The 21,611-nt window shown below is 36.1% G+C and overlaps 1 protein-coding gene across 2 annotated transcripts in view; it reads left to right on the top strand.

Moving 5' to 3' along the window:
• Window positions 1-899: 899 nt before the first annotated feature.
• The window catches only part of LOC121425017 (insulin-degrading enzyme-like), a 32,371-nt gene continuing 11,659 nt past the window's right edge, over window positions 900-21,611 (top strand). The window contains exons 1-14 of one of the 2 annotated variants that reach the window (XM_041620949.1): window positions 900-1,047; window positions 9,353-9,552; window positions 10,280-10,356; window positions 11,590-11,616; window positions 12,189-12,292; window positions 12,724-12,893; window positions 13,948-14,070; window positions 15,361-15,473; window positions 16,116-16,205; window positions 17,184-17,349; window positions 18,223-18,395; window positions 18,883-18,986; window positions 20,137-20,239; window positions 20,851-21,056. In XM_041620949.1, coding sequence (XP_041476883.1) covers window positions 989-1,047; window positions 9,353-9,552; window positions 10,280-10,356; window positions 11,590-11,616; window positions 12,189-12,292; window positions 12,724-12,893; window positions 13,948-14,070; window positions 15,361-15,473; window positions 16,116-16,205; window positions 17,184-17,349; window positions 18,223-18,395; window positions 18,883-18,986; window positions 20,137-20,239; window positions 20,851-21,056 — 1,715 coding nt within the window. In that variant the 5' untranslated portion in view covers window positions 900-988. Of the gene's footprint in view, window positions 1,048-1,252; window positions 1,334-9,352; window positions 9,553-10,279; window positions 10,357-11,589; window positions 11,617-12,188; window positions 12,293-12,723; window positions 12,894-13,947; window positions 14,071-15,360; window positions 15,474-16,115; window positions 16,206-17,183; window positions 17,350-18,222; window positions 18,396-18,882; window positions 18,987-20,136; window positions 20,240-20,850; window positions 21,057-21,611 lie in introns of those variants that run through there. The other variant, XM_041620950.1, reaches the window with a different exon arrangement.

Raw genomic sequence — 21,611 nt, 5'->3', positions numbered from 1 at the left:
AAAAAAGTTTCATCAAAATCGGTTATGAAATAAGCAAGTAATGGGAGTTTGAAAACTTTTTGTACTTTCTATGGGCATCCTCAATTGGCAAACGTGCTTCAAAATGGCTGATTTTGTGGACAACTCTCCATTTGTCTTGTATTTTCAGATTTTCCTCATTATCTTTCAAATTGCATCTTGCCTCCTACTGAGCACAACATATGTCATGGGAAAATATAATCCACACCAAGGTCAGGAGGAGATATAATATGAAATATGTAAAATAAACTGAGGAGAAAATATGAAAATATGTGTACAAAACAAAAGGAGAGTTGTCCACAAAATCAGCCATTTTGAAGCACATTTGCCAATTTGAGGATCCACATATTAAGTACAACAAGAATTTTTAATCGTCCATAACTTTCTTATTTCATAACTGATTTTGATAAAACTTTTTGTGCATTGTTCCTCTCATTTTACTCTTTCCAATAAGATTGCTTGTCTTCTTAATTGGGTTTTGGTTTCCTTTAAACTATGCAACATAATTCAACTAAAAGGTCTCAAACCCGGGGTCATAGAGTTAATTTTTTCTTTAAAAAAATGATGTGCATATCTTCTTCTTAAGTTGGTTTGAGTGGCGATAAGTCATATTTGACTAATTGTCGATTTGACCTGTGATTTGTATTGTCGATTAAAAAGATGTATACTGTAGTATGCTATTGGATGGACAATAAAAATAAATCTTATTTCTTGCCCAGATGGCTGGTCATTTTTCTTTCTCATTATCTATCTGGAAACTAAACAGCTAGGATTATGTGAGGTTATGGTCATGTGAAGATTTGAAGGTCAGATGGAAAAATATGTTGTTAAAAAATAATTTTTAGCGACTGGGAATCAATCTATTAACCGGTACGGTACGTACGGTGTTTCCGTAACAGATGTGGCGTTTCAGAGCGAAGTTGTTTGAAATTTAGACAGATTGAGGCATCGCTTGTGGAGAAAGAACTAGATGTTACGTATCCAGACATTGTACAGAGGTTTAAAATTGGCAAGATCATCAATAGAAAGGTTTGTTTCATTTTAAAAGTTTCTATAATTCATAAAGGTGCCGGCCACCCCGGCCCGGATCGGGTTTGTTTTACGGCTTCTCCGATAACTGGCAGTGGCACAGCGCAAGCCAGCTGTCAGCTTCTGCCGGCGAAACGGGTAACAAGGTGAACCTCGCCCGCTGCTTCGCGCATGGCAGTGCTACTGCTAGACAGAGTAGGCCTGACGTTGTACTGAATTTACCTCATCAGGCTCAACTGATGTTCGTGTTAGCCTGTGGCGTTTTGGGGACTGAAAGTCATATACTGTACGTATGGAGTCACTCCCCACTAACGCCTGGTATAGTGAGTGATTGCTACCGACCGGCCTTGTAATTGTATTACCGAACGCGCGCATCATTCATATGCGTCAGAAAATAATCAAATACGCTCAAACCTTTGCAACTTCCTCCCAAAGGGAACTTAAATAGAAAAATGATGAAAAATTATCAAAAACACAATTTCGAAGTCTTTATATCCTCAAAACAGTAAAATATGGTCAAAATAGCTCATCAGTGACTTTGTTGTTTTCCCAACTTTTCCCATAGAAAACACACGTTCGGTAATACGATACCTTTTCAAGTGACCAAAATATTTCACTTGCGAAGAGGGGTCCGATTGGAAGCTGATGTTGTAAAAATGAAAAACAATTTCGGCAAAATTTCTGCATTTTTATATTTTGTAGGTATTTGTGTATTTATGGTGAAAGTTTGGTGAATTTTATTGGAATAATGTATTTGATATGATCAAATTCATGAAAAGTGTTCGGTAATACGATCCACTACCATACTCCTACCTATATTTCCCCACATACGGGTACAAAACCAGAAACTTTCGCCCCCGAGAATTCTACTTTCCCTCTAAAAGATCTAGCCCTAAAACATGTACATGGTGTCCAACTTCATTTCCAACATTTTTGCGATATTGATTTCATTTTTAAAGAAGAATTCATTAAAAAAAGAGATTTGTTATGAAAAGATGGGAAGAGCTTACGGCCGTGTACGTCGCCATCTTGATTTCTTTGTCTTCCGCTTGGCGACAGCACGCGAATCGCGCGATTCGCGTGCTGTCATTTTTTTAACATTGACTTGAAATATGCAAATTAATGCATATTTAATTAGGTGTAATTTGCATAATTTTTCATTAAACTTTATGAAGATTGTCTCAGTGATGACACAAATTGGACTTGGTTTTTTACACACAAAAAGTATACTTTATTTTATGATAACTTCATCATATTAATAAATAGTAATTTGAATATGTTCTAGAAACTCTAAAACACATATTTCTATGTTTATGCAAACCATATGCATAAATTAGTGTGTGCCTTTAATGTCACAAAAATATGAAGTGCCAAATTATATGCTGATGTGTCACACTTATTACATTTTAGACCTGAATGTCATTAATATGTGAAAAAATATTCAAAGTTGTGTTCAGGCAAATACATTGGATTTATATTTGTTTGCTTCAGTTACCTTTAAACTGCAGCAGATCCTGAACTGTTTTTTTTTTCCAAGGGATAGGGTACGAAGGAGATGACTTGTTACACTCGGATGCTTGCTGGAGCCAAACTTTTTTGAGAAAAAGAGAAATACCAAAGTAAATTCTCAGTTAAAGGATAATTCTGTATGCCCATCATAAATCTTAGAGTATGTTATTCATTGTACTGCAAAATTTCCAGATTCATTTCCAAAACATTCTGATTAATTGTCAACAAAAATAATGTATGATGAGTAAAGACATTAACCCTAGATGATAAAATGCAAAAGACCTGCAATAACAAGTAATACTTTGGTTTGCTTCAGTTACCTTTAAACTGCACCAGATACTGGAATGGCTTTTCTCCAAGACACAGGGTATGAAGGAGATGACTTCACTTGTAACACTCGGATGCTTGCTGGAGTCAAACTTTTGTTGGGAAAAAAGAGGTATACCAACATCAGCTTCGAATGTAGCAATGAACTGTGTTCACATCTATCTACATCAAGTTTTTCTCATAAAATAGATCTGAAACTCCAATCATGCAATAACTTATACTTACTGCAAAAAAAATTCAGATTCAGTCTAGAGGACAGGGATAAGGGGAAAACAAGGCCAAGGTGACTGTAGCATCCAACTCCTACTGATGAACGAATGAACAAACTTGAAAAGGAGAATCTGTGAAATGTGAAATGAAAAGTTGTGTTAGTGTTAAGTGCAGTATTTACAAATAAAATCATTGTCCTTTTGAAAATATGAAACATAATCATTATTAAAAAAGTAAACATTCATTTTCTCAAAAAATTATAACATTTATGTTTTCTTCAATAGGCAATTTTATTTATTCAACAATGCAGGCTTGCATTTACCTAACAAACAATTTTTCAGGTCACCCTGCTTGTAGTCATCGAGGAGCCGGTAGGTGTAAATGGCATCTTCCTCGTCGTACTTGATGTTATACCACGCTGGGTAGCCAGGTACTCATCCAATGACTTTCCCTACATATTCATCATTATCAAAACGATGTTGAACCTGTGTGGATAAGATCAATAGTATCATGTTATTTTTGTCCTTTTCATTCAATTACAATCATATTGAATATCATGCATCATAGTTTTCCACAAGGCAACAGAAAAGAAATCATACTTTGCAAATCATAATCAACACACAAATTAATTCACAAAACATAAATGATAATTTGCAATCATCAGCCAAAGTATGCTTCAAATCATCTGCACACAAGCAATGGAAATCATAATCATAAATCATAATCAGCACACATTAATATAATTACTAGTAATGCATACATTCAAATGATATTTTTTTAAATAAAGTGAGAAAGAAAATGAAATAATATATTTGTGCAATATTTTCCACATAATGCAATACCAAAATTAAATCATAATAAACCTGAGTACTGGAATCCCTCCTTCCAGGTGAATGTAAAACGAAGTAAAGGCCTTGATGAAGAAAACTAGACACATGAAGACAACACACTTCAAAAATTTAATTTTCAAACAAGCTTTATTTCCTGCAATGGCATATATACATTTACATCACAATGCAAAGTGCATCATATTGCATAAAATATAATATGTTGAATCAATTTTAGCATAGTATACACATATTTAGAGTCATATACACTGCAATGTTTCCTTTTTGAACATCATTAATTAAAATAATTGTTAAATTCTTTCATAAGATTTCTTTCATTTTAAGAATTTTATTTTTATGTATTAATTTCATCCTTTCCCTCATTTTTTTCAAACAGTTTATGCTTGGGCCTTCTTACCCTCTTGCCAACCAGCAATGGCAGTCCACCCTCAGGAGCACTTGCTGAAGGCAGGGTGAAGGCTTGGTGGACTAAGGTCTTTACATTTGTTGAAAGAACATCCCATGAATGAGCAACACCCTTACTGCTGAACAAGAAGACCTCTGGTCTTGGAGGAATTTGACGCAGGACGTGCTGCCTAAAGCGTAGCTGGGCCTTTAGAGCATCCATCTTCTGCTTCGGAGTGGATAGGGTGTTCAACATTTCATCGACCTCTCGCTCTGATTGCCACAACCCATTGTATTTTATTTCCTGGGTGAAGTGCTCAAGATCAAGCCTCCTTTTCTCCTCTTTTTCTCTCTTTTTCACGCTCCCTCCTCAAGGGCTTTCATCTTTTCCTTCTTGATGGTCTCGGAGCGCTCCTTGAATAGACTACGGAGTGTCCTTGCCCTCTTCCTTGCCGAACAGATGATGTCGTCAGTCTCTTGGGGTGATAATGCCTTCAGCCAGTCACCTGTCTTGTTCAGGCTAAACATGATCGTTGCTTCATGCACAAGGAGACTTGTATTCGGCCTTGTCTTCATTTGCTGGTCTAGATAGGCAAATACTCGTTCAGGAACCTTGTTGTGTTTCGCTACACTTTTCGAAGACTCCCTCTTATCTCCCCCCACTTCAGCAATATGAGCACTGTGGGCAGCCATTACCTTACTTACAGAGTGCAGGCAGTATATTTTCAAGCACCGTGGCAGTGAGGCCATCATTCTCACATTGCAGTATTTGGGCCTTGAAAATTGCATCATCTTCCACATCTTGAAGAGGTTGAATCAGTCCTCCCATGAATTCCTGAGGATGTTCAGCGCCTCTCTTAAGGGCATCTTCTATCTTCCGGTAGACTTGTGGCAGATCCAAGCGGTCAAGCGGATCACGCACAACCCTCCGATTCGAAGGCCAATCCTTTCACTTTTGCGCCTCCACCTTTTCCTTCCGTCAACTCCTTTTCCACACTATCCAGCGCCTTCTCGCAGGTTTCAGCATATTGCACGAGGCTGTGAAGTCCACAGAAGAAAGAAGTGATATTACTCAGTGGCTCCCTTTCCTCATCGCTCATTGCCTCCCAGTTCTCTGTTATCGTCGGCAGGACATCGACCCTATACTTGCTGAGTAGCTCGTGCCACTTGAGCTCAGTCGCTGCACGATCAGTCATGGTGTTTCTTATGTTGAGTAATATTTTCTTCCCTCCAGAACTTGCCTTATTGCATGCCTCATCAACATCTTGGAGGAGTTCCTTGAAGGTCTTGAGAGTATCGGCGGCAGACTTCGTCGCAATATCTCAGAGACCGAGGACAAAGTACCGGTTATCTGATGTTGAGGCGTGGAACCCCATTACCTTTTCTCCAAATTTTGATGCTTCGTCAGAGTAGAGTGTTGTGTGCTGTTCACTTGAAAGTTCTGCTGCAAGTTGATCTTGAGCCACACACAGCCTCTGTACGCTCATATTCTCGACTGTCGTCTTTGAAGGAAGTCTCGAGCACTTTCTTCCGGTTAGGTGGGTTGTAACTGATTCTATGACTGCCGATACCTTGGCCACACCAACGTGATTATCCAGGAGGTCATAGACACAGTTGGTCAGCGCAGTGTTGAATCTCCGATTGGTTTTGTCATAAGTCTCGATGACATCTTCTTCTTTTGCCTGAAGTTGCATTTGGAGATCTTTGTTGCTCTTTTACAACTGTGATATTTCTGCTTTTAGAGACTTAACTGTTTCTTCTAGTTGACAGATCTCATCCCCACACTGGTCATGATTTATTTGTTCTTCAAGCTTCTTGTTTTTCAAGCTTCTTGTTTTTTTTTTTCTGGTAATCTTCCCTGTCTCTTGTTCTTTTCACAGCTCTTCTAAGCGTCTGATTGCTTGCAACCTGCTTCTCTAGGGCAGCTTCCTTCGAAGCGAGGGCGGCATCCATCAACTCCAATTCCTCCGCCTTCTCAGCGCTTTCTCTAGTAGCTTTTTTCGCCTCTGATTCAAAGGAACACGTAGAGTGCGCTGCACATATTCCTGAAGACTTTGGCTTCTGTAAGGCTGGATTACACTTGGGAGGTGAAAATGCACTTGCCAGGAACCTCTGTAATCTCTCCTTGGCAAAACCCCTTGTGGAATCTTTGAGTATTACTTTCCTTTCAGCTTTAATTCGGCTAATTGACTTTTCATAGCTACTTAGCGAAGCATTATTCTCATGAAACAGACTCTTGATGTGCCTTGCTGCTTGAGCTTGATTCTTTGTTTGAAGCAGCTGTAAAACCTGACCATTTGTCAGCAATGTAGAACCTTCCTCTTCTATATTGAAAGGATAAAAATATGAACAACAAAGACAAACCCTTTTTACTTAATGAATAATGCACATTGTCATGAATTTGTTTTACTCCTTTATATAGGGGAATATTTTAGCTATCAAATCTATTTAGTATTGTTAATTCATCAGGATTAAATTAAACCTGTTATATTTCATCTGGTATAGAAAATGAATTGCTGTTTAATACTAGTATAGGGGATATAAGTAATCAATTTGTAATTATATTTTACAAACTGGGTATTGGAATTTCCTTAAGAGAATTCTTTGAATAAATTGAAATAAGAAAAGAATAAAAAGCCATGTAGAAATGATCATCAAATTATTGTTAATGAAAATAATGAGTGATAGTTTAAAATAATGATAATCAATGGTAACTTGCATTGTAATCTAGAATTTTAAAAAGAAAAGTAAATAAAGGTTACAATTTATAGATTATATACATTTTAAATCAAGTGAATGTTTATTCTCAACATACTTTTTAACAATCATATTCTTGATCAAATATTAATTTTGCTTTTATCTGCTTAAACCTTCTCTTCTTTTTGACATTTCGTCTTTATTAACTCAATTATTTTACCCTGAATTGGCTAAACAATAGTGGTTCATAAAATATAACAAGACTTGGAGCAGTGGGAATGATAGTGCCAATAATTAAAAATCATAAATTGTCAGATAACCAGTAAGAAATTAAGAAGCCAGTAAATTCAATGATTTTGTTGAAGTATATACTGCCCACAATTTTTAAATTGTATTCTTAGTCCTTGGATTATTGATTTAAATATTAATGAGGGAAGGCCTCATTAATTAATTCATTCATCCCCCTCCCCGGGATGGGGTACTCATATTTGGTTTGGATGGGGCTGTCCGACTGAAGGCTTAAACCCATGCCCATTTTAAGGGCCATTTTTACAAAAAGGTACCCCATCGAGTTAGGAAAATTTGACAAGAAAAACAATGGACCCATGGGGGCGTGTTCAGGGATTTTCCAGCATAAATCCATACACTATGTTTAGGAATTTCAAAAACAACCTATTCCAGCAGCACATCATGTATATCTATGCCTTATATTGTGAGTATCCCCCGGCCCCCTCCCCCCCACAAAAAAGTAGGGCTGCATCAATAGTAATACTTAGCAAGCTAGGTCACGGTGGAGGCCTTGCCCCGGCCCTGATAGATCTAACTTCTTAACAGTTTGGTCCAGATACCTATTTTACTTCCCAAATATGTCAAATAATCCCTTGCATGGGGAAATCAAATAAAAGGGGGCCATAAAATTCGACCCCCCTCCTTAACCAGCTTATTCGTTAAAATTCTAAATTTTCTCTCACTCCGTCTCTGACTTGATGAGTCTCACAATCCATTCCTCATTCATTGCTTACATCATCAAACTCATGTGTAACATTTAAAATCTTATATCATTACAATAAAATTATTTTTAAAGCAAAGAGAGTTGTCAAATGTTAATATTATCTTTGAAACTGATACAATAAGGCGAAATACCCTGAAAACCCCGTAAATTACTATTTGTGGGACTAAGTGCATTTCAGCTTTCCGCCAGAGAGGGCGCATTTTCACCCTGAAACGATCCGAACTTGAACTCGAAAAATATGACAGGACTTCGATATTGTCTTTCGCGCTTCTTATTGCCGGTCTTTTTAGCCGCAAGTTAGGTAGCAATCGACAGAGAACAATTCAAGCTTCTCAAAAATATGTTCTGAGGGGGTCAGTTTGAGCTGTAAGCCTTTAAACATACTTTAAATTTAGCCTAAAATTACTCATATTTTCACCACAATATTTCAATAAAAATAAAACGGAATAGAATATAATTTTTTAAGGAAAAAGAAGTTCATAATCTTACCTTTGTTTGAATCCATCTTGCAGCCTGGATCACAGTCTATATCCCTTGCAATGCATGATGGTAAGTGACCCTTGCCAACCCGGAAGTTAAGTCATGTTTTCATTTTACCGTAAACACGCTCTGCAGCTGGACGATCAGCTCAATGTACGTCATGAGAAACCTGTTTATTTTCAGTGAAATTGAACCTGGTTCGGCGATTTAACTTTGAAGTGACAAAAATTGTAAGTTTTTTCAGTATCAGTTGTTCAGATTAATCATTCATCGCGGTTTAGCCCTAAACTGAAGGAAAATAGAGAGCCCTTCATTGGAGATTTTCGTTTTGTCGGGAGCGAGAGTCAAGCGTCGCGCGGCCAGTGTGGCATCGCTACCTTGGAACAGAAATTCGAGCGTAAAAATGGGGTCCCCTACTCGGCACATACCCACTATGCATTATATACTGAGTGCCCCCTCTGGGCATGCATCCTTTTCTTTGATCTACACACAAAGTTTGCATAGTTTGACAGTATGAGCCGCTATATCCAGCTGGCGGGCCGGTTGGCATAGTCAGGAGGCTCCTGGAGCTTAGAGAGTAAAAATCACTAACGTGTGCTTACTCTCCATGGAGCCAGTGGAGGTCTATATATGGAAAAGGTTTGTAAAGTCATACATATGTTACATATGTCTAGTATATCGATAGCAAGAAAAACTGGAACATTCCAAATGTGTAAATGTGTTGGAAAACACTCCATTAAAAGGAAGCTATCACAGAAAATTTTCAGCAACTTGATCACAGCCAGAAAGGATTTCTACCCTATGCCCTCCTGAAATCTCTCCCTCTCTCTCTCACCAGTTCTTTTGCTGCATATCAGACCTCTGCCAACATGACTTCCTCAAAGAATCCAGCAGTTGCAAAGGAGTATGAGAATATAATCAAGTCTGCCGAGGACAAGAGACTCTATCGAGGCCTTCAACTCAATAATGGCATGAAGATTGTTCTCATTAGTGATCCTACAACGGAGAAGTCTGCTGCTGCCCTTGACGTCCATGTTGGTATGTAAAACATACAGGGGTCTATTTCATGAAAAATTTTTCGCAAGGATCGTCATTTATATCACTGATTTATCATGAGATGCTGTTTGAAGTGTTTGGAATTAACTCTAAAATCCTTAATTGATGATGATATAAAATATAGTAGAATCTGCTAAATTTGATCTTCCATAAGTCTAATAAAACATCAAAGCACTTTTCAAAAAGTCAAATTTGCCTGAGTCTAATAGATTTCTGTGGTCCTAGAATATTTTACCTGGGCAGATTCACCTGTACATGTACATATAAGTGAGTAATTATAGAAATTGATTTAAAGTATTTTCTAAGCTTATATGACAGTGGTTACCCCCACCAATTTACTTGTGCCACCTTATTAGTGGAACAAAGCTTGTCACAGTGATCTACTGTAACTACATGCACTCGATCAGTAATTTCAGTAACTACTCGTACATGCAAGTGTTTGGACGCTACAGGTGCACATACTACATGTAGCAATCTTTTGACAGAGCATTTTTACTAGGCATTTCTCTGTTGACAATGTGTCTTTGGCAGGGATTCATCCCAGAATGTCGACAGAGAATGCTTTTCTTGGTTACTGCAGCACTCTACTAATAGGTGAGTCACAGTTTATAACTAGAATCTGCTGGTTTCTTTGTTGAGTCTACTCATCAGCTTTAGATGTCTATTTTTTTGTCACAGTTTTTGGTTTCTTATCATCTCTGTTTTTCAGGTTCCTTGTCAGACCCGTGGGAGATCCCTGGTCTTGCTCATTTTCTTGAGCACATGCTCTTTCTTGGGACTGAGAAGGTATATATTTTGAATTACCATTTGATTATTTTTTTTCTTCAAATTTACATTTAACTACAATGTGTACATGGGAAGAGAAACAAAGATCCACACAATCAAATCTAATAGGGTATTACAAATCCATTTTGTCAACTGTAATTCCTGGTAATAACTTGAAAATATCAACTATTAAATGATAATGTATTGTTATTAAATTACGTATTGTATTTGTTTGCTTGCAAATATTTCTCTGTATGTAAACACAGAGCAAAGGTATGTATTATTTGTTTTGTAAAATAGTGGGGTGGATTCCTGTTATTATATTAACCATACCCATCCCCAAACAATGACTGGTAAAATGTGTATTTTCCTTTTGAGAACTCACCACTGATTATAAGCAAAATTGCATGTCAGGCAAAATGAGTGTCAAGGGGGGGGGGTCCACATAGATTTAAACTTACGTGTTACTGTACAAAGTCCTGCTTAAACACCAGCACGCATACAGTATATTACGTATTACCTGATTGATGAATATGCAGAAAAGTACGTCCTCTTAGCACGATCTGACCAATATGATGATGCATTATATGCTTTACTCAACTGGGAATGTAAAGAGAAGTTCACCATGAAGAAAAGTTAAGTGTAAAAGTTGTAGAAAAAATAAAAACAACGGGCAAATGTTCTAGGAAAATATTTCAGAGATAAAAAAGTTATGAGAATTTCTATTTTTGAGACGTCAGAAACGAGCAGCTTCCCCATATATCTTGTAGTAAAAAAATCAATGCTATGTCTTTTTCTGTCAAATAATGAAAATCGTTTTTATTGTACCTTCAGTATATCAACAGACAGATCATTTCACACCCGCTCCTGAAAGACACAAATTTTAATCATCATGAACCATTAAAAAATTGAAATTTATGCATTTTATATAACAAACATTATGGGGTAGCTGCTCATAAGTGACCTCACAAATCCAAAACTTAAAATTTGAGTAACTTTCTTAATCCTTGATGGGTTTTCCTTAAACCTTCACCAATATTTTTTTTCTGATATTTCTTACATCTATAACAAGTTTTTCGTCAGGGTGAACTTCCCATTTAAGTGAGATATTTAATCATGCTTTGTGACCCCCCCCCTCCCGGTCTCACATTTACACCCTCAACCAACCATTTGTTCAGGATTAAGATTCACAACCCTCAACAGATTACTGCACACATAACCTAAACCATTCCCTTTGCTTGTTCCTTTGTACAGTATCCATCAGAAAATGCATACTCACAGGTAAGTCCTACAAACAATTCCTTCATGTGAAATGTTTCTGTTCTGGGCCCTGTAAAATGAAGCTTAGTTATTGATCATGAGCTGATTTCACGATTAATCAGTACAAATTTTTTAAACCAACGGAATAAATCATAAAGATAAGGTCCAAGATCAATCGCTAAATTTTACATGTATGTTACAATGCCCTGACTTGTCTACAATTCCGTAGTTGGATCACTCTTGAAGAAGTAAAAAATTGTGACATTTGATATGAATAAATATATATATATATGGAGAGAGAGAGAGATTTAAATAAAAAATTGGGGGGGGGGGAGGGTTCTAGTTAGACGATATCACCTCTCACAGCATGTTGCAGTATATTTCAGACTACAGAGCAACATAAACTTCAAAATATGAAGAGCAAGCCAATATCCATGTAAATGTCTGAATTCAAGCTCTAACAGATTTCTTGTATATTCTGAAACCATTTGTGTAGTACACTCGCACTTTGTTGTAAACACAACAGGAAAAACTGTAAACCTTCTATTTTGTCTCTACATATTCATGTTGTGCTTTCTATTTTTGTATCCCAGTTTTTGAACGAGCATGGAGGGTTTGCTAATGCATACACCAGCGGTGAGCATACCAACTTTTACTTTGATGTCTCACATGAACATCTACAGGGAGCCCTTGATAGGTGAGAATTATTCTCATTTTTTTTCCTATCCTTTCTTTCTTGACAGATTTCTTCTTTCCTCTTCTATCTCTCTTCTACCTTTTCTCCCTGTTACTTTAATACCTGTCCTCTCTGTTTCTGTGACCTTTAAAGCAATTTGACAAGATATGAATTTAATTAAATGGGGCACGTTGTCTATGAAAATTTGTATGGGAGAGCTTTACTGTTTTCCTCTCCATTTATTCAACTCTTTCTTTTCTTCATTGCCAAAGTTTTGTTTTTTTCCACTTTTAACAACAAAGGAAGAGATGGAGAAGTCAACATACCACATGGATAATCTATCCTCAGGAACATCCCCTGAAGTTCTGCTTGTATTTGTCAGTGTTTATTTTTGTTGCCACACTGCATCGGTTATTATCTTGACGACTTGTACTTAACTCTAATTTTCCTAGGTTTGCCCAGTTCTTTCACTGTCCTCTGTTCAACCAAGATGCACAAGATAGGGAAGTCAACGCTGTGGATTCTGAGAATGACAAAAATCTCAAGGCAGATTCTTGGAGGATCTTTCAACTCGACAAGGCTACAGTCAACCCATCCCATCCCTTTAGCAAATTTAACACGGGTGAGAAAACAAATTGCAGGATTTTGTCATTTAATGACCTGCAGAGATGTTATGGCTCAGTCTTTGTGAGTTACAAAGTCAGGGATTCAAATATCATCCCTTTAAAAAACTTAACATGGATGTGGAATGAACAGTAGAATTTTGGCAACCAACAGGGGCATTGTGGCTCATTTGTTAAGTCTCCGGACTTTGAACCTAAAGGTTCGGGGTATAAATCCCACCACAGCACTTGCGTCCTTTGGCAAAGCAGTAATTTACATTTGCCACTTTCCACAGAGGTGTTGTAAATGGGTACCCGGTATGAAGGAATTCCTTGAATGCTCAATGCTAGATAATGGTAGCTGTGGTAAAATTGAGTAATAATTTTCAGCACTTAATAACATTGCATTTAGTGCTATGCAATATCACATGCTATTTATATTATTAAAGATAATATGAACTGGTAAATGTAACATTAATCACAAATATTTTGTCCTAATCATGTTCGTCACAGTAGTTGGTGGATGCAATGGATTTATCAGAATAAATCTTGATTCTTGAATTCATATGGGAGTGACAATCTGAAGAGATTATTGCACTTTAAATTTTTTTTTAGAAGTTTACAGTACATTTCAAATCTGGCTATTGCAGTGGCATATATTTCAAAATCATTTTATCACGAATCCTTGTTATATTAAAATGTTGTTTACTTCCAGAGAATAGATAAACATAGATATTTTGTGTATGTGTATGTGGATGAGTGAGTGGAGTAAAGTTCCTGTGTGGAGATAGATTTGGAAGGATCTCTTCAATTTTTCTATATCATTCTATATGAATTACTGATAGTTGATTGGGAAGTGCTCATTTTAGCATTAACTTGAAATGAATTACAAGTCATTTTACTGCTGATTATGACGTCAGTGCTGTGATATCCCTCCACTAAAAGAGGTAACACATTTTATTATAATTGCCCTCATTTTTTTTGGTCAATCTTTTTAGGCTTGTTTAAGTTCAGTGAATTCTTCCTCTTTGATTGAGGATCTAACTTTCTTTGCCCATGATATATTTGCTATAGGTAATAAGGATACATTAGCTACAATACCACTGGAAAAGGGGATTGATGTTCGGAAAGAACTCTTAAAATTCCACTCTGAATTCTACTCGTCTAACATCATGGGATTAGCTGTACTAGGGAGAGGTGAGTCCTATTTCATTGATCCATATCATACATGAACCTAAGATTATTTTTAGTGCTTGGTGGCAGATCATAGAGCAGTCTTCATTATTAGGACACTCAATTGAAGTACTATGTGCATTAAGTCACTGGCATTAAGGCAATATTCAATTGGCTCGTATAGTTTTATATTGCAATTGATCTAAATCACATAATACTCATGTCACATGTTATATCCCTTTACATTTCTAGTACTTTACTATTGTTAAGTTGTTAATACATATTGTAAATCAACCATTGGAACTGGGACGGGAGGCTTTTATGCCACAGTAATTTAGTTAACTTTTCTGTCCCTGGTGTTTCCATGGTTGATATTTCTTTTCTTGTATTGTTTATACTGAAATCAGTATTCTGTGTAATATTCTTTTCTGAATAAATAATATTCTGCATGCATACAATTGTCATCCCAGTCAGATTAAAATGATTAATTGGGGAATTTTAGAAAACAACATGCATATCTGAGGAGCATTTCCTCAACATTTTTTGTCTGACAAGATGACGGATCTGAAAAATTTCTGTGATTTTGTTTGGCTGAAAAGCAGAGATGCTATGGTAAATGTCAAATAAGACAGGACTTGTCAGATGAAATGTCGGGCAAGTCCTTTAATGTAACGCTCCCCTGATTGCATTTTTACTTCACTTCATAACAGCAATAAGGTTATTTTTATCTAACTATTTGGAAAAAAATAGATTATCATCATATTGTACAGACTATCTACTTTTACCCATGTATAACCGAGGGGTAATTGCATATGAAAGGCTAGTAAAGGGAAATCTGCCCCCTAAATGTAAAGAATTGCACATGTATTAATACAACCTCCTTACATTACCTGCTGTTTGATACAAATTGCAACCGGAGTAGGAAACATTGGTCCCACATGGAAACAATTTTCAGTTTTATATTTGAGGTTTTTTTTTTCGTTGATAAGAAATCTTGGATCAGTTATCAGAGAGATTCCTGCAGTACCAATGTGGAGAATGTAAACGAAAAGGACATCCTGTAATCATAGTGTCAATGCAAAAATGCCCAAAGCAAACATTTTCACGCACTGCTTCTGTGCAGAAAAGTCCTTATGCAATGCACTTATGCATGCAGCCAAGGGCATCTTGCATTGACACAACATGTTTACTTGAATTTTAAACAAATTGTAATTTAGTATAAACAGAAGTAAGTGTTGTTCCCATATAGAAAATGTGATTTTATCCCCTTTTTAGATAAACATGTATATTTCTGTTGATTGTTTTTATTATTAGAAAGCTTGGATCAGTTATCAGAGATAGTCCTCCAACTCTTTTCCAACGTGGAGAACAAGAACGTAAGGATATCTGAATGGTTGGAACACCCGTATGGTAAAGACCAACTCAAGGTAAGGTGTAGTTAATACTGGGCTGTTCACATCTTACAATGAAAATGTTTGACGTGGATATTTTTTGTCATAAAATTTCTGGCAGCTTTCCTACTGGCTTCTCATGTTGCTATCTTTTTCCTTTATGCATGAATACGATTTTCAAGGTGTGGTGTGCTATATCAGAACTATTTTATGTTTCCTATCAGATTTCATGAATATTACAATTTTAAAATTGTAGATAATATTGATCATAATAATTGTATTGTGTTGTATGACTGGTCATAGTCTAAGAGGATGATCTATCAAAACAGATGTACATCATTGTTAAAGAAGAACAACACAATGCTCATGCTGATTTTTTTGGTGGTCAATGGTATATCAATCAACCCACGCTTGATACCTTTAAAACAGTTTAAAAAAAAGAACAATGATCCTATTCCCAAGGTATCATCTGTGGGCAAGTCATATCTACTCTGATGTTGTGTGACATAATTTATTTGATAATTTGATGGATATTATTTGGAATTAATTTGATGTTGGTTACCAAATCTAGAATTTATCCTGATTATTGATATCTGATAAGTAATCATTGACAATGGGAATGTTATAATTTTAAAGAATTCTTTCTGTTTTTTTTATTTTTTATTTGTTGATGTGTAGGTGAAGTTTGAAGTGGTGCCAGTGAAAGATCTGAGACAGCTCAATGTCAGTTTCCCTATCCCTGATCTACAAGAGCATTATAAATCAAAGGTAATCATCAGACCTGCTTTCCCAAATCAATCCCAAGTCTCATAATCACAAATTTCAATTAATTGTATTTCACCTTGCAACAGAGAGTATAAATTGATACATTACAAAAGACATTTGCACTTGATTGCAAACAGGTTCATTCAAGTATAACTGCTGTTTTATGGGCTTTTTTTAATTCAAATTAACAAAGTAGATAAGCCTTTATGTATTTATTCATGATTTTGTCTAGGATATTGCAGTTTGTTTATCAAGAAATATATATTTTAATAAAATTTGTGTAAATATTGTTTCAATGTTTGTAATCAAGTACTATTAATATCATTCTATGTTTATAACCAATGGAAGTGGGGCAGAAGGGTTAATTTCACAATTATTAGGTAAACTATTTCTGCCCCTGTCATTCCAATGGTTAATTTCTATCATGCATTATTTTTTTGTTCTCTGATATGTTATGTATTCTTACGTATTATTTTCATTTTGCCAAATAATATACAAATAATTTATGTTTATAAGTGCAATGGACAGAATACTTCATGAGGTGAAAGATGAAATGATCCATTCAACGAGGTGTAGCCGAGTTGAATGAATCATTCATTTCATCTTTCACCGAATGAAGTATTCTGTCCATTGCACAAATGAAAAAAAAACCATTTATTTGGTTTATATGACACCTAAAAATTGATTTTTTTTTTAATATGAAATTTATGAATTTCGATGCAAAACATGCTCATGCACTGCAAGTTTGGTCGGTTGATTGTTATGTCATTACAACATGTGCACTGCTGGTGCCTACAGCTGCAGCAGTCTCTGTGCGCACGTGCAATGGACAAAGTCATATGGATCCAAAATTGCATGGTTGTCTTGGTTGATGACATCATTGCAAAATGGGCTGAATGAACGATATCAAACAACCAATCATATCACAAGAATCTATCTAGGTGTCATATAAATGGTAATGATAATTGTTCTTCTTATCAGCCTGCTCACTATCTAGGCCACCTGGTTGGACATGAAGGACCGGGAAGTCTACTCTCAGAACTCAAAGCTAGAGGATGGGTAAACACGTTATGTGGAGGAGAGAAAGATGGCGCCAAAGGATTTGCTTTCTTCATCATCAATGTCGACTTGAGTGAGGAAGGATTAGGTAGGTCCTAGCAACGACACAAAATGACATTGCCTGAAACTGATTGGAAAAATACAAGACATTCATATTTTTTTCATGTATGTTTGATTATTCCTATTAGCCACTTTTTGTAGTGCATATGAATATTTCTGTTTTAGCAGGACATTAAAAGAGCTATTCAAACTTATTTGTTTCTATTTTGTACAAATTTATGTGGACTATAGTTAATGAGAAGTTCAGATACATGTATTTTCATCTGAATTGACTAATTTCAGGGTTGTCAGGTTTGAGATGATGGTTTATATGTTTGGTTGAGGGTTTGACTTTTATGGCAGTTGTCAGGTAAAACATATTGTGTCAGATAAAAGATCCAACAAGTCCTTTCATGAAATGCTCCTCTGGGTACTGTTCCAGAAAGAGTTACAACTATTGTAAGTTTGACATGATGGCAATTTCCATGGCAAAATGGCTTAGCAGCCAATCACAATCAAGGTATTTGCCATTATGTCAAAGTAACAATAATCTTAACTCTTTATGAAACCAGGGCCGTCAAGTATTCAATGATCAGGTCAAATTTTTGAAGATTTCTGGAAAAGGGGCAAATTATGGCTCTTGATCAGCGCTACCATGGTAGATACCAATAGATGGTAAAGTTACCATAATGGTATTTATGTGCAACAGGGCTCAGGTCTCCTATCCAATGACCTGGGTCCCGTAACACGAAGGTTAGCGATTGATCGTACGCTTGATAGTGCATTGTAGTCAAAAGAATCAATCGTAGAATGTTCTATGATCATTGCTAACCTTCGTGTTATGGGCCCCTGGTCGATTTTTTAAGGTTTCTGGAAAAGACTCAAATATATTCATCTGTGTAATCATTTTATTTGCCAACAGATCATGTTGATGATATCATCCTGCACATGTTTCAGTATCTGAACATGTTGAGGAAAGAGGGTCCGCAGCAATGGGTCCATGATGAATGTCGAGATCTGGATGCCATGAGGTTTAGATTCAAGGATAAAGAGAGGCCCTCGGGGTACGTCACCAAAGTGGCTCATCTCTTACACGTAAGGCTAGCTCTTGATTTTGTCTTGAAGTGCTATATACATTTTTAATCCTTGAAGGTAATTCATGTCTTTGAAGTAAATATATTGCTTTAATGTAAGTATGATCATTAATAATGATTTTGATTTAAAGTCATTATTCTACAGCCACACACCTAAACTCTGTAGTAAGATGTGTAGCCTTGTATTACATACTCATTGCAATGATGAATAATTTCCTTTGATATTTAGAACATTCATACCACCGTATTTTCAAAGAAATGAAATGTTTTAATATGCTTCCAGTCACTGTTGTTTAAATGGAGATAAAAAGACCATCATATCTTTTTTTCAAACCAAATATTCACAAAATTTTTCAAATTGACTGATGAAAAGGTATATGATTCAAGACTATTGTATTGTACATGGACCTATGCTTATGACAGATTTGTTGTGTTCCGAGTTCTGTCCCCCTGAGGATTTTTAATCTTATGAAATGTATGTGTTTCAGGACTACCCCATGGACGAGGTATTAAGTGCTTCGTATCTGATGCCGGAGTTCAAACCAGATGTCATCACTGAGATCTTGGAAAGGCTCACTCCAGAAAATATCAGGTAAGAAACCCGTACAAAATGTGTGCACTGTCGTTTTTGTTTAATTTCAAACTTCTGTGTGTTGAAGTTCAGACACCAGCAAATTACACTGAATGATATAAGCATTTTGCATAATTTTTTGTGTGCATTCGTTTTCTGTTGTACTGTGAGAGGCTGTTTGTTGGATTTGATATCAGCTTGTAAAGCAAAACTCCCACATTCATCATACTGATGATTCTTCTCCAAGGTCTTAAACATTTTTACCAATTCTATAACCTTAATAATAATAAAAATAGGCATTTATGTAGCGCCATCTATTTAGAAATATTCTATTCCGAGGCGCATTGTTATTATTATTATCACCCCGGCTGTAGCTCGAGCTGCCTTTCAGCGCTCATGCATTCAGGGAATTAATCCTGCCGGGTACCCATTCACCTCACCTGGGTTGAGTGCAGCACAATGTGGATAAATTTCTTGCTGAAGGAAATTACGCCACGGCTGGGATTCGAACCCACGACCCTCTGTTCCAAAGTCAGAAGACTTATCCACAGGGCCACAATGCTCCTTAGAAATCATTTTTATTGTTACATGTAGTATAAAGTAACAATAATGTATTAAAATGTATTAAATAAAAAAAAAAGTTGAGGTTTGATTTGCATTGATCAGATCATGGTAAGATGTGTAAAACTTTGGACAAAAAATAAGGAAAGATAATGGGGGTAAGAATATGAAAAAATGTTCATGTATAATTTTATGTTTTTATGAGTATCATGCTTCAAGCAGTGTTTTAGCAGACCTGCCAACCAGTATGTTTTTGGCATATTAAGTACGTTTTAGCAATCATAAAACTTACACAAATATGGTTATTAGATCAATGTAATTTCAGGTAACTTTTTTTTTTTCAATCTATTTGTTAAAACCAGGGTGAGATATACACATGTTTAAATGTTTTTTTTTCATCTGCAAGAGCAGTGCACATTTTAGCTTGCATGCAGCTTGAGCGCCGCGATGAGCGAGTGCGCCACGCATTTTATCATGAAATACACTTTTTCGGGGAAAGATACACTTTTTTTATCACAGAATACAATTTTTATATTCCCAGAGGTTGGTAGGTCTGTTTTAGTGGTGTTTGGAATAATGATAATCATATTTTTTCATCTTTGTATTCCAGAGTAGCAGTTGTTTCCAAATCCTTTGAGGGTAAAACAGATAAGGTTGAGAAGTGGTATGGTACAGAGTACAGCATCAGGAATATAGAACCGAGTTTGATCAAGGTTAATATTACTTATTATTCATGGAATATTGTTGTATTCATTGATATGCAAGACATAGATTTAACAAATTATTCAAATTTGCAGATGATTTTATTTTTCGTGGAAATTTATCATCTAAGAAATGAGGATTTGTCTTATCATTTGAAGGATGAAAGTGATTCAAAGTTTCGTTATTCATTCAATTTTAATTATTCATGAAAAAAAATTAGTCCATACATTGATCAGTAAATCTAAGGGGAGCGTTTTCATGAAGAAATTTTAAATGATTTTCATTTTAAATTGTTGTAAGCTATTGAAATCCTTGCTCCTGATTGGCTGAGAGCAAATTAACATTGGATGTTACTGTCAAGGACAGAACACACCCCAGGGTCCTGTAACACAAAGGTTTGCGATTAATTGTACGCTCGATTTCTACGATTGATTGTACATTGTAGTCTATGGAATCAATTGTAGAAAAAATGTTCTACGATCATTGCTAAGCCTTGTGGTAAGGGCCCCAGGTTATGAGTTTGGTTGATCACAGATATATTACAGGCAAACATCTTTTTAAACACATCAATTTTACCATCTAGTCCATAATTAATTTTGTATCCTCCCCCCCCAAACTTCAGAGGTGGGATGAAGCCGGCCTGAATGAAAAATTCAGCCTCCCTCCCCGGAACGAGTTCATCCCGACAAACTTTGAGCTTGCCCCCAGGGAGAAAGAGGGCATGTCCACACCCACGATGGTCAGAGAGACCCCTCTCAGTAAATTATGGTTCAAACAAGATGATACCTTCCTGCTTCCCAAGGCCTGTATGCTGCTAGAAATATCAAGGTACACCAACTGTTATTATGCAGAGGTATAATATTTTCGGTTTGTCCATCTGTCCATCCCATTGTTCTTCTTGCGATAAAGTAAATAATCGCTTAATGGTCAAAGGTCACAGAGTTATAGAAGTCTTTATTGAAAAATTTAAGAAGTTGTGAATGTAATATATATTTTGTCTGGACACAGCAGACGCATCAACTTTTACTGTGTGCAGTCGAGAATCCATGTAACATGATCTATGGCCCGAACTCACGTATGTCTGCCATGGTTGATGTTAGCCTTCATTAGCATTCTATAATATGCATATATATGCTCATACTACCAAACTGCAGGTTTAAAGTGAACACATAATTGAACCTACTATAATATGCATAAATATACCGGGTATATGTATTGCTTGTGAGTGAACTCACGAGACGGCTCAAATTTGTACACATGGAGGTTTGAAAATCTAGTAAAATCATGGTTTCTAATAAACTTCTTTTGATTGTGCATTAACTTTGTAACCCTCTGTTCACATGTATTGTATGTATTCAGACTTGACATGCAATAATGTCCTTT

This window comes from Lytechinus variegatus, chromosome 12, assembly GCF_018143015.1.
Source record: "Lytechinus variegatus isolate NC3 chromosome 12, Lvar_3.0, whole genome shotgun sequence".
Classification (NCBI taxonomy): Eukaryota; Metazoa; Echinodermata; class Echinoidea; order Temnopleuroida; family Toxopneustidae; genus Lytechinus; species Lytechinus variegatus.
Note: the sequence above shows the minus strand (reverse complement) of the source record. Positions and strands in the feature narration are given on the sequence as shown.